Source organism: Diadema antillarum, unplaced genomic scaffold, assembly GCF_040938485.1.
Source record: "Diadema antillarum isolate AM-2024a unplaced genomic scaffold, OU_Dant_1.0 seq00001184_RagTag, whole genome shotgun sequence".
NCBI classification, from domain to species: domain Eukaryota; kingdom Metazoa; phylum Echinodermata; class Echinoidea; order Diadematoida; family Diadematidae; genus Diadema; species Diadema antillarum.
This window is the reverse complement of record NW_027271984.1, coordinates 131,518-147,096: the sequence shown is the minus strand read 5'-3', so window position 1 is coordinate 147,096 and position 15,579 is coordinate 131,518. Positions and strand designations below refer to the sequence as shown.

General features: G+C 40.1%; 1 protein-coding gene across 1 annotated transcript; it reads right to left on the bottom strand.

Annotated features, from left to right (window-relative positions):
* Positions 1-344: 344 nt before the first annotated feature.
* LOC139744482 (trypsin-1-like) lies at positions 345-4,001 on the bottom strand. The gene is made up of 3 exons (XM_071654915.1): positions 3,710-4,001; positions 1,631-1,773; positions 345-506 (listed from the first exon to the last, which is right to left on the bottom strand). Exons 1-3 carry the CDS (start codon positions 3,999-4,001, stop codon positions 345-347), a joined length of 597 nt encoding a protein of 198 aa, XP_071511016.1.
* Positions 4,002-15,579: the final 11,578 nt, after the last annotated feature.

The following is a 15,579-nucleotide window of genomic DNA, read 5'->3' as shown; positions in this document are numbered from 1 at the left end:
TGAGCAGGTGTAATTGCAATTATATAAACTTGACAATAGATTTTTGCTGTCAAAATCTTGATACAATGCGTTGTGTCTGCGTCAAAACTGTGTCTCCATTTTGTCAACATGAAATTAACCAATAAGGAACGACACACGTCGTCTATTGGACATCATTATAGTTGACGCGTTTTATCACGATCTTGTGATACGTGGATTCTTGTTTGTCAGTGAAGGTCTAACTGGTAATTAAGTATACGTGGCGTTTTTATCATGGTGTTTTGTTTAATAACCATTTTGTAATGGTGTTTCAATTTTCATCTGCTCAAACAAGGCGTCAATGAGGTGCCGTGCTCGGACCTAGTTCAAACTTTATTTGTGGCGATCCAGTCCTGGAACTTTGAGACATCTGCGTAGACGCCATATTTCCCACGATCTGCGCAGCCCTCGCCCCAACTAACCACGCCCCCAAGGTACCATACCTTGTCACCCTCGTCATAGAATACCAAAGGGCCACCACTGTCTCCCTGCACAAAAAAAGACAACAAAATCACAATGGAAAAGAACCAAAACAAAAAGACAGTCAAAAGTTTGTCGACCTTCGTCCCGCTTTCGGGCAAATCAAATTACATAATAATTCAGTACGTGTATATGTGTGTGTGTTTCCCATGTCATGAATGTGCTATGATTTAAAAAAAAATATGATAATAATGATTTTTTTTTTTAAAGACGAAAAACTTAAAAAAAAAAACTGATTGCTATAAGTCCCCATCTCTAAGTTCGCTAGTTACGCTGAATAAAAAAAGAATGCTGGATTAATTCTGCGATTTCCTCGCATAATGAAAAAACAAATTACAGAAAACCTGTTCAAAATCAAAACTCATTTTTCACACACACACACACACACACACAAAATGCGATATGAGAGAAACATGAAACTGAACGTGCAGCAAGGTGTTGCCATTTTGAGGATCAGTCATGCCATCAGTAATTAAAAACATTTGGAGAATTCTGCATCTGAAACAAGCAGTTGCCTTGAATTGTGATGGAAAACAAAATGCTCTTATCTTACGTAAGATAATTCATGGTACTATATCTTCTAAAACACAAGCGATGAACTAAAAAAAAAAAGAATCACACTTTTTTAATTTTTGCGATGCAGCACGATACTATATCGAAATGTTAACATAGAGAGTGGTTTGCGGTATACCATGTGGGAAGTTCAGAAAAGGACTTAGAGTGGAAATGCGGGGAAAGTGAAAATGAAAGTGTTTATTTAGAGTACACAGTCTTCTTGTGCAGTGTGTATCGTTGTGATACGAAGGTGGAGTGACAAAATGTTGTTTCCGGTATTTCATTGGTTCGATGCAATATATCGTAAACGACTCTTTTTCTTGTATTAATGACAATGTAAAAAAAAAAAACGAAAATTACTCTTTAGAAAATGGATTCCTTTCAAGTTCTTTTCATGACTCATTTTGGGTGCATATATTTCCTTGTCACTGTTGAATACAGTATGGGTAGGGATCCGCACATGGACTTGAATCAAAGTTACCAGGAAAGACGAACAAAACAATTTATAGATTATTTGGGATTTCAGAATTCATTATGAATCGGGTTAACTTGGTGTGTCCATCACAATTGCCCTTACCTGGCAGGCATCCTTTCCACCAGCCCAGTATCCGGCACAAATCATGGTAGAATCGATTGAACCTGGGTATGCATCATCGCAGGCGCTATCCGAGACAATGGGTACGTCGACTTGCTGTAAGTAGTTACTCGCTCCCACAATTTCTACGTGCGAGAAGAAGAGATATACGAAAACAAAAAAATTGATGCGATGTTGTTGTTTTAGCGTTCTTTCTCTCTCTCTTGTTATCCTTTTTTGTCATTACTTCCCTTATACGCCCTATTTAGTCTTCGTCTCTGGCATTGGAAAATACTGCGAACAAAATAGATAGGGCCTATAGAGCCTATGGACTGAGATGGAATATTCACATGGCTATCTATCTATTGTATCGAGAGATTCTTCATCGGACTTTGAACACCTGTCCTTGGTTCATTCAGGGAGGTGGGACACCTCCCTGGTTCATTGCAGGAGTATATTGCATAACGCATATCCACTTGAGCTTGGACTTAAAGAGTGACTCTGGCATGTCCGGACCTACGTTCTTCTGGAGCTAATGTTTCATCGCCGTAGTACAGTGTATATGATATAGGCTTTTCTCTCACAAAAGTGTTGCAAGTAGTTGGCATGAAAGAACAGTATCATGGTCACCTGGCTTATAGGCACCATATTCCGTTTCCTCAATTAGTGACGACACGGCTATTTTACTCTCATTATAGATTTTACTCTATGTAACTTTAAACAACCCAGAAAATGAACAAGAAGAGAGCACGAGTGGGTTTGAAATTAAATTTAAGTCCAAGCCCCATGCAACCTATTATCTGCGCCCTAATCATTGAACTCTTTGATCACGTTGATCAAGCACATTGCGTTGATGATGCAAATTTATTTCAGTGTTTTAACGTTTCTAATTTTATTTGATTCATTACATGTAACACACTTTCTATACAGTCCATAGGCTGTGGTCACATGTGCTTTGGCATTTGACCCTTGAACTCTTCCTCCTTTATAGTTTCGTTTGACTATTACTACTACATGTACTCTCTACTCACGAGGGCACTGCATTCTACAAGCTAAGCTTTTAACCCTATAAAGCCCAAGGGGGGCACGTTGTGCCACCCCTACCAGATTTTCATTCGCCACTCCTTCGCCCTTAATCCAATTTTAACCAAATTTGGTCACTTTTCCTAAAATCTTATTCCAAACATTTTGATATATAATTTAGCTATATTTGATATTGCTGGTTGCCATGGCAACCATAAACTGGCAACCATGTCAGTCAGATTTTGCGTATTTTTCTGTTCCAATTCCAATTAACAATATTATAATGTATGAAATGGGCGTTTCTTGGTTGAAATTTGCTGAAGAAGCAAAATGTGAAGTAATTATGGCCCTGAAATATTTGTCCTATTATTTCCTTTGTTTTTCTGTGACAACGGCATAAAACAATAGATATTTGAAAATAACAGTATTTTCCAAAGATTGCCGTTCTATTTTGTGTCATTTTGATTCCTTCACCCAAGTTATACCTCTAATATCATTTGTTTATCACATTATCAATCTGCAAACTTAAAATTCCAATATTATGGGAATATGAAATATGATAACTATGTATGTACCTATGCTAAGCAATACATCACAGGTCTCATAATGTATTTCTTTATTTTGTTATGAATAGCACCCCCACGTGCTGACCTTGAGAAATTACAACCATAAGAAATAATGAGCTTTGACTTGCACATCTTTTATGGCAAATATGAAAAATATTGGTCTATGATAAGACATAATATACTGGGGATAAAGAAAGTATACAGAAAATCATGTTTTTAACATATTTCCTATGTATTTCTTTATATTTTGGTAAACAGCGCCCTTTAGTTTGACCTTGAAAAAAAATTCAAGTATGCGGTCATGTTGAGTATGAGTTGCTCTATACCCATGTGCCAAATATGACGATGAAACATGAAACAATAACAAAGTTGTATAGGGGGAGGGGCACAATGTGCCCCCTCCCCCCTCGGGCCTGGGAATGGTCAAAATAGCTTGGGCTTTATAGGGTTAAGCAGTTCCCTCCATTTCCGACATAACCGAGAACACACGTACTCTCCTGGTCCCCCCAGCCTGTAACCCAGGCGGTGGTGCCAGCTGCCGGGGGAGTGCTTCGCATACAAGCCACTGAGACTCCGTCACTGTATGTCACCGAACGCCTGAGCTTGATAAGAGCCACGTCGTTGGTAAAGCTCGCGGCCCCGTAGTTCTCGTGGAGAATGATTTTCGATGCCGTGAATTTCTGGTAGTACTCTCCCTCGTTGTCGATGTGGTGAGCACCCAGCACAAACTCATAGTCGCTCTCGTCAGGACTGCCAAAGATGCTGTTGGGTATGTAAGGCACCATTCTTGGGATTAATGTTAAAGCAAAAGGGAATTTTTCTTTCTTACCTCGATCATGAGATGTTAGTCTAATCTCACGCTCTCAGCGTTCGTCTCACTTTTGCCTCAATTCCTTACAAGATATGGACCGGTAACCGCGACCAGTTACCAGCTTGCTTTGACGCGCTCATGAAATACACAGAAATAGAGTAAATTCTGCATATTCCACGTCGTTTATACTTCTACGCCTTACATTATATAGTTATGTAGAGTATTAAAGGGATAGTACAGTTTTGGTGGAGATGAGAATTGGGTTTTTAACTTTTTGCGAGATACCAAGAAAACACTTATGACATAGTACAGAACATACCATTTTAAGAGGAATTCAAAGTTTATTTGATGAAGATCGGGTTTGGAATGACTGAAACATCAAAAAACAAAGTAAAACAAAGCGATCGTAATAAAGTGTGGGTCCCACACTTTATTAGAATCGTTCTTTTTTATATCTCGGCCATTTCGAAACCAATTTTCATCAAATAAACGTTGAATTCCTCATAGAATTACATGCTCTTTCACATTTTATAAGAGGTTTCTCATTATCTCACCAAAAAATGTTAGAAACCTGAAATTAGGTCTCAACCATTACTGTACAATCCCTTTAAGAGATATAGGGATTTCAGTCATCGACATTAACACTCAAAGAGGCGATATCGCAAAGAATTTTATATTCTCATGCATTCTTTCGGTCATTTTCTATGATGAATCAAATTATACACGATTTTTATGTTGTTGTCGTTGTTATTGTTATTCTTGTCGCCGTCATCAGTTTCCATCCGACAAGACGATCGGATAGCCCATGTTCCGCTGCACTAACTGGTCTCTCATGGGGTCCAGTTGTAAGTACACGTCCTCTACTTAATTAGGATATGGACAACTTCAACGGGTAACAGGCACGGACCATGCTCTTTGCGATAGGCTATATACATAACATTATGATTAACAGTGATTACTCAAGAACTGTATATGACCGACCATCATGACCTTGCACACAAAACTGTTTATTTGCACCTAGTTGAAAAAAGGGGTAAAACATGGCACGGTCTGACGAACTATAATCCATATACCTTTTGTGTGAACAAAATAATAGCCAAACCTTTTGAAAGCAGTCAAATCTCCTTTCCTTCTTCCCTTCCTTCTATCCTATTTCTACGTAAGTCACTCTTCCCCTCTATTTTTCTATATCATATTGTATTAAATGAGTTAGTCAAAAACCGGTTAGTGATTGGCTAAACACAGTCACGTGATGGAGGTACATTCGTTATGTTCGCCCACGGGCGAACATTCTTGTAATGTTCTCCCATGGGAAAACATTTTCACGTAACAAATGACAGAAGGCCTAGGACCGCGCGCACAGTGAATTTGGCTCTGCGCGAGCGAGCAATCGAGTGCGTTGTGCTGGTGATTGTAGTTGACGTATTTGACGTATTTGACTATAAACCAAATACCGTAATATAATAGATGATGACTTTTGTTGTCGAGAACATGTACCAAACGTTCCACCCTCACGGTTTGAAATGCTATTTCGGGAGGCTATAAGTCCCTCAACCTCCCTCAATAGCATTTCAAACCCTTCGGCTGGAACATTCGGTATGTTCCTTCCCCCGCCAGTCATCATCTATATAATGTATCATGTTACAAGAGCTGCAAAAAAAAAAAAAAAAAAAAAGCTATGCTCAAGCCATAGCCCTGCTCTATCATTAATTTCATTTCATCGCGTGCACAATTTTGTTAAACATTGCAAATCCAACGGACACATAATTACTTTGTAGATATCGTACACGCGCAAGTACAGTATACATACATATTGATGACGCAGAAACCAAGAAATCAAATCAAATCATCCATACAATGTATCTTCATGATAGGACATGTTACTAGTCGAACTTACGTATGGAAGCAATGGGCAGCCGACAAGACCCACTGATCATCAATGAGGGTTCCACCGCACCACTGACTTTTGTCAGCCTTCACGCGTCGAGGCGAATTAAATACATAGGCCTATATACATTTTGAATATCAACGCTTATAACACTTAGAAGTTATATTTGAAAAACATTTGAGTTTGTTGGTAACTGCATGGAACGATGCCATCGCAATATGTCTTCACGAAAAAGACTACTTTTTGTTTTGTTTTGGTTTGTTGTTGTTGTTTCTTCTTCTTCTTCTTCTTCTTTTTTTTTTTTGGGGGGGGGGGGGAGGGACAAGGACGGACTCCTGTTCGAGCCTGGGTCATCGTAAAAGCAAAGAGCGGGTAGCCGAACTCCAGCAAAAAACATCACAACAAAACAAAATAAAAAAAACTAAAACAAAAAAACAAATGACGACAATCGACAACCACTACACGAGGTTCGATGACGTCAAATGACGCGTTGCTTATAAGAGGCAAAAAACAAATCACTAGTGTATTAAGCGCATAGCTCTAGCGCGCAGTTCGCGCACCGCATACTAGTACCCGCGCCTACCTATCACGGGACGTGGGATGTAACGTACGTTACGCGCTTGCCCACAGTAACGTTTATACAACACCTTAGAATGATGTCGAATTGTGATTGGCCAAGAACATGTCACATGACATTCAATAGAAAATACCTATCAAACTCATTGAGAGTGACAGCCGTGCAATAGGCCCGTGGCATGGGCCTATTGCACGGCTCGAAGGTACTATAGCACGGCTTCGCGGGGGGCTACTAATGCACGGCCGCCGCTCACACTAGCAAAGCGCCAGCAAACTACGTGCTGCAGCTTTTCTGGCCGGCTGCGCTGCCGGGGGCAGTACTGCAACGTCAACGTGTACGCGCAGCTACTTTACCTAGCTAACCAGTTAGTTGCATGTATTGCGGCCTTACCTACGGCTGTGCTTTTACTTTTGACTCTGATCTGCTACGTGGACCACAGTGATTCCAAAATCAAAACTTCATTTCAAGTTGAGAAACCGTAATTTGATTATTTTTCTGTGTTTTTATACAAAATCACTTTTCGGAAATAGACAAAGTCTAGACCTACTTCTAGATCTACCGACATCTCAGATCGGCGTAACAGTCAGGCCTAACTCGATCTAACGTAAAATGTAGTGTAGAATGGGTATATACCCTGCAGAGTTTTTGATTCCTGTGACTGTGTGGTCGAATCATGACGAGTGTTTGAAAGCAGTACACTGGGTAGTTTACAATTCTCGGCCTAATTGTTACATTTATTTTTGGGCCTTCCTGAGTTGGCGGTCACTAATTCAGTACTGTGATTGTGGACAAGGTGTTGTATAAAATGAATAATTTATGATTTTGTTCGTGCATTGGGGCACGTAATATCGCACTCGGCGCGAGATTCGCCACTGGTCTATTCAACGCGGCGCTACGCGCCTTGTTGAATAGACCAGTGGCTTATCTCGCGCCTCGTGCGATATTCGTGCCCTGATGCACTCACAACTCATAAATTATTCGTATATTATAAAATGGGTTCAAGAATGTAGCCAATTGGAAGCGCTGAAATGAGTCACGTGTGCGTGCATTATTTTCTTCTGGTAAGCACTAAGAAGAGTCTCTCTTCCACCTCCCTGGCTTGACGTACGTCACAATGTTTTACACTAGCAGTGCGCACTCAATCAGTTGTTACAAGTGCGTCACGCGCTACTATACGCGCTGTCAATCCTGTAAACAACTTCTAGTTCGGGCCGCGGGCTGCCACAACAGCCTTTCTTGTGCATAACAGTACGTGGCGTACGTATACTCTTATACGTACGTACAGTACTTATAGTGTGCGGGATTTCCGAGTGCGACGTGCGTAAATGTTTGGGACGAACATCTTCGGACATCTTGACTTTTGAGCGAGTGCTACATGTAGCTGACTGGTATTGACCCACAAAGGTACGTGAATAATGCTGTTAGTTTTCGACCCATTTTATAAAACTAATGATGCACAGGATTATTTCGTGGCGTTAGTGAAGGTGCGGCTCACTCTCGAGTATTGACAACGGTTGCAAACATGCACTCGGCTGCGCCTCGTGCATGTCGCACCATTGTCAATACTCTCGAGCGCGCCGCACCTTCACTAACACACTCTATCCTGTGCATCATTAGTATAATAATGGGACCCTCATACGCAGTTTTTGCCCCTCAGCCTGGCTTAGTGACGTCAGTGGAACCTCGTCTTTTAGCTATCACAACCCCGCAGTTGCCACAAAGTGTTAATTTGCCAATGGTAGTTGGTATAAACTGGCACGTTTGCCAATCATTTGTCACCAAGTGTCATTCGAAATTTGCCTCGTTTGAAAAAGAAAAAATATATATAATTTACCGGTCGTTGCCTGCATGAAACTCTGCATGCAATTGGCAGCTCTTCGGCAACTTTTGTGACAATCACCGTAGCAACCGGAAGCAGAAAATCATTTCATAACTTTACTCTACGGCACATGTTAAAGTTCGAGACTGCTCGGTAGTCGTCCTCAGTATTTTACAAGTTATCGTAACAGTAACACTAAGTGCATGACAGCACAGTTCTGCCTTCCGTTCCAATCAGACAGTAGAAGCACCGTTGTCTTACATTAGAGAAGTAGGAGGAGAGAGGCCAATTTTCATTCACAGTATTCTGTCGCGCGTATGCAATCAGCTTACACAGGCAATGACAAAAGATCGTTACAAGGCTTGTTTTATTTAATTACCGTATATAAAGGACAAAATAAATGGTTCGTGATCGATCTTGAAAAGTCGAAACTGGTTCCCGATTTAAAACAAACAATCAACAGTCAAAACAACAACCAACAACAACAAACAAGCCAACTAGGGTAAAATCTCGCAAAAGGTCAAAGAGCACTGCAAACAAGTCTTAAACCGTTTCGTGGCCATGAACGCAAAGGGCTATCCTCTTTTCGCCGATCGGAATATTTTGGAAAACAATTTGGTCGCTAAACATTTTGCTAAACGGTTTGCGATATCTTGCAGCAAAAACCGCTAGCGGATAAAAGCCGCGATCTCCAACCGACAACTACTGGCAGCCTATTATTGAAAAAAAAAACCAAGAACAACGACAAAAAAAAAAACACTAAACAGGCTTCATAACAACCAACTACTATATACAGAGCGCTCTCGTTGCAATGAATATGGTTATAACGAAATTTCGTTACAGCGAAGTTACAGATGCGGGTCCCAAATTATTATCATTGAGAGACGTCTCTGGTGCAAGATTCCCCTCGGTCATAACGAAATTTCTATATAACAAAAGATGACTGCCGGTCCCCCCAAAAATTCGTTATCAACGGGAGTCGAATGCGCCGACGACAGATTGGTAGAGTTTGTGAGAAATTTGGCGACCATTCTTCGCATGTGTATGACAATCTTCTTTTAAAAGAACAATGCAAATGGCTTCAAAACCTTTGAATCACCAGATATCTTCATCAGCGTTTCCATTGAACATAAAAAGTTACCGTTGACAAACTGAGGGAGAGGGAAAGAGAGGCAGATACTACAGAGGAGAAGAGAATTATAGAGGAATCGGGCAAAGAATTGGTAATAACTAACACATACATTGGACATTGCACAAACTAAAACACATTGGTTTAATGACAATAATTAGTATTATTATTACGCACAATAAGTCAAGAGCTCGATGATTAATTTTCAAAACGAAAATGGCAAACCTGCGGCGTTGGCAACGAGGCCCATCAGGAGAACAGCGAACCCGAGCATTTTCTCTTCTTTCGTGGCGTTGGACTATCTTGTCTTTCCGAAAGGCTGAAAGAAGAATAATTTTTCTACCAATTTCTTTCAGATTTTATGAGTGAATTGCAGACGTTTCTTCTCCAGTCACTCTGATGGTAAGTGACTAAGGTAATGTTGATGACGTCTGTGGTAAGCAACACGATCATTGGTTGTCACTTCATACATATTCATAACTTCTTATCAGTCTGTGCCTGTCTGTGGGTAGATCTGCATGGAACAATGGCGAGCCGTGTACCTCCTTGTACGAAGTCGCACTGAAAATCATCGTCGAGATAGTATGTGAACGTTTAGATGACAATAGTTATGATAATTTTATGCAGAACGTAGATGGCATGATGTAAAGTATACCACCTGGCACTCACTGAGAACTCCTATTAGATACTAATTAACTTAATTTTAAGATAAAACAGTACTCAGAAGGAGTGAAAATTCATCTTCCACCATATCAAAGTTGCTTGCATTTTATCATATCGAAAGGCTCCAACATGAAACTTTCCTAGCTGACGCGATTTGCCAGGATAATGAGTTGTTTTGGAGCATTAAATTTTTGAGATTCGATCGTAGTACACGACTTTTATCCTGAAGCGCCCTCTCCCCGTTCAGTAGTGGGTAGGTTGAATGTTACGTGCAGGTTACGTGATGATCGATCGTGCCCTCGAAGTAGCACATGTGATTTCCGATTACTGAACGACTGCATGAAATTCCATCCCGCGCTATAGATTGATGGACAGTGCCCTGCTATGGCCCGAGCTGATTCGTAACTGATTATATAAAACATTCCGTAACAACCCCTAGCGGATATGCTCTGCTCTGAGATTGTAATACTTCCGGTGTATCTTTCTGGCTAATATTTCACATTTTTGTACTGTATAACTTATAGCATTCTCCAATAAGACTAGCGTTATCACAGCATTATTTCACACAGTAATTCTTAAGCAGATGACTTGTGTCTATTTTTCAAAGGAGATCTATAGTTTCTGCGGTCATGTTTTTGAAACCACGTTTTACGACACTATTTCTCGTTGCCATGGCAACCGATTTATTCACAAACAAGAAATGACGTCCTGCTAAATTACACATAACATTAATGGTATATCCCAAATCTCAGCTGAATCGCTATAAAACTGAGAGTATAGTTTGATCCACAAGTTTTTATGAAAATATGCCGTTGCCATGGCAACGCATTATGCGATACTAACAGTAAAGGTGTCTTGCACATCTACCTTTGATAGCGGTCACACAATCATACCAAATTTTGGGTCAATTGCTTAAAAAATGAGAGCAGTAACTGTTCGATCAACAAGATTTTGCAACGGACCGACCGAACGACCGCCCAACCGCCCGACTGCCCGACAGACCGACCGGCCGACCGAACGGCTACCCGACCTCAGAGTGATTCCTATATACCCCCATACACACTATGACGTGGGTGGGGGTATGAAGAAGAGCTGGGAATGTTGTCGGAACTACGCCGTCCAAAAGCCCATCAGCTCAACTGGAGAGGACGTTCCTCAGTTAAAGTGAAGTCCATATCATTTTCTTTAAACTTCCCATACCGTATACTTTGACCCATCCGAAGCCCAAATATGCAAATAAAACCACATGTTCGAGTGCTTGTTTTCCTTCTACGGGACTTTGACGCATATTACAGTCTCTCGTCCAGTACAGAAATGATGTTACAGGATCAAGACCATGTAGGCAACAAAATCTGCATTGGCAAATTCAAATCCCCTTAATTCTTTCAAAATCCACTTTATTTTCTCCAATTTTGCAAGAATTGCATAAAAAGGTACCCAAAGGGAGGAAGAGGTTTTAAAGTTGGGGTTTACACTCTCATTTTTGAGTAAGCAGCGCCCTCACGCGGCAGATACTACCGAAATCTCTCAAATCCTTGTCAGGAACGTTTTCTGTTAGGGGTGGGTTAAAGGAGAAAGAAAAAAAAAAGAACTTGTGCTGTACATTCAAAACCCATGTCATCTTTATGAAACTTGACCAAATTGTAGAAGAAGGGCTACTAAATGCAGAAACATTGTAAAAATGGGTGGTTCGTATTGTGTCTGTACAAGAAGTATATGTCTATATGGTGTAGCAGTGAACAGCATGTCTCATTCATTCCATAGTCATCCATTTCACAGCCACCCTTCCTCAGTCAAGTTCTTATCGTTCCCTGGTTCCTTTCTCTCATCAAGATCAACTTATCTTCTGACGTGTTGACAGCCACTTTCTATTCCCACTTCTTTTCCGCTCCCCCATGTCTTTACCACATTTCATGATGAATTAAACAACACCGGAAAGTCACCGGGACATGTTTTGTAAACAGTGTAAAAAGTGAAGATGCGTTGGAATAATATATTGGAGAACAATAAAGGACACTTGCATTCTGACTCCAACAAGAAGCAGTCGTGCCTCGATCATTCTGAGTCTTTAACAAACATAAAAGTTCGTGCGCTCGTTTTTGTGCTAGCAGCGCCGCCATGCGGCAGGAATCATTGTAAGACCCCGAGATTTCGTCATAAACCTATCCAGGGATGCATGTATCTGTGATATAAATATGACTAACAAAAGACAAGGCGAGGGAACATGCAAGTTATGCTGAGTCGAGGGGTGCATTCCAATGTCTTTTGTTAAATATTTCAGTACTTAAGCAATGATTGACAGATGAGGTCACAGCAGGAATATTGGTTTGGAAGGATTTGTGTGTGTGTGTGTGTGTGTGTGTGGCCGTTCCCAAGTAATCTGAAGAAAAAATAGAAGAAAAAATCGTTAAAGATATATGGCATGTTTCTAGATATTTCACCTCAAAAGTGATGTTAAGGGTAGGCCCTATCATAAATCAACACAAATCAACATGCATTTGGATTTCGGGGGCCCTTTAAAGGGTCTCAAGTTAAAATTCTTGTCCTCATCACTGTGTAGTATATAAAAGGGGAAAGAAGACGTCGATAATATCGATCACATAGTGGATTCATAAATCACGCAGAGATGGGCTATGATGGAAGAAAATCGCATCATCTCTTTTTTTCATCAACCACCATGAGTGGTATAGGGTATTGCACGTCGCCAATATGCATCGACTCAACCCACCTTGTTAAAGTAAACAAAGGCAGCCGTCTCCGTGTCAATCCGGCATAGCTTTCGTATCCATATTCTCAGACGATTCGTCAATCATTTTCCAACATGACTAGATAAGGAGGAGCTATCTCTTGCAATTGTTTACCACCAAGAAAACTATTCAGCGACTTATGTGTTGGTTCTCACAATATTGCTAAGGTTTTCCTCCATAGGTCGTTTACCGGCTCCTATCACGCCAGCTATCAAACCAAGTGCAAACCATGCTTGCATCATCACTGGTGAATTCGTAGCTAGGACCACGCCCCCTAACGCCACATCTGTCAATTCGCCTTTCATCCAGTTAACAAGGACAGATCAGTGAACACAATATCAAATATCCTGTGCGCGAATCGTATTACAGCTAAAAGGAAGAAAAAAGGAAAGAATGCACACTTTGCCATTGTAAAAAAGAAAGAAGAAGTAATCATTACGATGGAAAAGAGTGATCCGTTCTAACAGCTAAGCTTGTAGGAGGTGGAACACTTAAAAAAAAAAAGAATTAAAAAAAAAAACCGCAGCAAGATCAATATACCAACATGATGTACATGTATTTATGACCTTTTGAACGTTTGGTCATTGATATACATGATGCTGATAATACAAGCATCTTTACAACAGTATACTTGTTTTAGAATGCATAATTCCTTTGTAGATGATGAAAATTAGAGATTTAAAGGGGATGGCTAGTAACTGATCAGTGGGAATCAGTGTGAATGCTGGGGGATGATTGTTCCAATTCTTGTGGGATTCATTTAAGAGTACATTATTTTATATATCTATTGTTGTTACTTGCTTCAGAATGGTCTCATATTCAAGTAATGTGCAGTTTAATGGTACCAGGCTAGCATGCCTGGTCAGTGACGGGGCATTAAACTGCACATTACTTGAATATGAGATCGTTCTGAAGCAAATAATTTTCACACACTAATAGACATATAATGTACTCTTAAATAAATCCCATAAGAATTGAAACAATCCTCCCCCAGCATTCCCAATGATTCCCACTGATCAGTTCCTGGCCATCCCCTTTAACCCATTTTCAGGGTGCTATATCCGAATATGGATGCGACATTCTTGTATCTCTTGGGGTTTTGAGATATCCCAAATGACCGCAAAAAAAAAAAAAATCCATATAAATTGTACAAGATTGAGAATAAATTGATGGGTTTGACGTCGCCAACAACATCAACTCAACCCATCTTGTTAATGTAAAAACAAAGGTTGCTTGTATCCGTGCTACTCCGGTATAGTTTTTTCAGACAATTCGTCAATCATTTTCCAACATGACATGATAAGGAGGGGCTATCTCTTGTCATTGTTTACCACCAAGAAAACTATTCAGCGACTTATGTGTTGGTTCTCACAATATTGCTAAGGCTTTCCTCCATAGGTCGTTTACTGGCTCCTATCACGCCAGCAATGAAGCCATGCATGCATCATCACTGGCGAATTCGTAGCTAGGACCACGCCCCCTAACGCCACATGTGTCAATTCGCCTTTCATCCAGTTGTCAAGGACAGATCAGTGAACGCAATATCAAATATATGCACGAATGGTATTAAAGAGTAAAAAAAAAAACCCAAAACGCATTTTGTCATTGTACTGAACAAAAAAGGAGTTATTACGATGGAAAAGAGTGTTTCACTCAAAAACTTAAGCTTGAAAGACGTAGAACACTCAAAAGAAATCAGCAGGACCATACCGATATGATGTACATTGTATTTATGTGACATTGTACATTTGGTCATTGATATAAGGCCTACATAATGATACTGATAATATACAAGCATACTTTCAACAGTACACTGTAGATCCTACCTGTTTTAGAATGGCAGTTTCTTTTGAGAAGATTAAAATTTGAAGATTTTATCCATTTTAGAGCGCTATATATCCAAATATGGATACGTTTGTCCCTAAGGGTTTTGAGATATAAATGGCCGCTAAAAAATAAAATTTCAACATTGACCACTTGATTTTCTTATAAATTGTACAACATTGAAAATAAATTATTGATGGGTGTGAGATCGCCAACATACATCGACTCAACCCATCTTGTTAATGTAAAAACAAAGGTTGCCTGTCTCCGTGCTACTCCGGTATAGCTTTCGTATCCATATTTTTCAGACGATTCGTCAATCATTTATTTTCCAACTTGACTTGATAAGGAGGGGCTATCTCTTACCATTGTTTACCACCAGGAATATTTTTCAACGACTTGTGTGTTGGTTCTCACAATATTTCTAAGGTTTTCCTCCAGACGTCCCGCCGATTCCTGTCATGCAAGTCAATCAAGCCATGCATGCATCATCACTGGTGAATTCGTAGCTAGGACCACCCCCACCCCCCAAGCCAGGTCACTTGTGGTCAACAATGGTCAAGTGGTCTGGCAGAGGCAGCAGAAAGAACATACTCAGCCTGTTCTACAATATTACTGCGGCTATACAAAGTTATTATGTACATGTGAATTTTACGTTCGAATTCCGAACCAGTTGAGAGGTATTATAGTCTGATAAGGAGTTCAATTTTGTTAGTAATACAGCGAAAATTGATTATTCAAAATTTTTTAATGTCATTTTGGCGGCCATCTTGATAATCTCAAAACTTCAAGGATGCAAAGTATACACTGTAATGCATCAACCAGATTTGCATTCAGGGTGATAGGCTAATAAGGTAAAACCATCAACTTTATTTATTATTTCCAATTTATTCTCATTTTGTAAG

What these genes read in the sequence shown, in the direction of transcription:
- LOC139744482 (XM_071654915.1), bottom strand. Translation starts at nt 4,001, where the DNA reads ATGGTGCCTTACATACCCAACAGCATCTTTGGCAGTCCTGACGAGAGC. An exon ending in AGGCTGGGGGGACCAGGAGA is followed by an intron (nt 1,774 to 3,709) that starts GTACGTGTGTTC and finishes TCTCGCACGTAG; the next exon opens with AAATTGTGGGAGCGAGTAAC. An exon ending in GTGGAAAGGATGCCTGCCAG is followed by an intron (nt 507 to 1,630) that starts GTAAGGGCAATT and finishes TTTTTTGTGCAG; the next exon opens with GGAGACAGTGGTGGCCCTTT.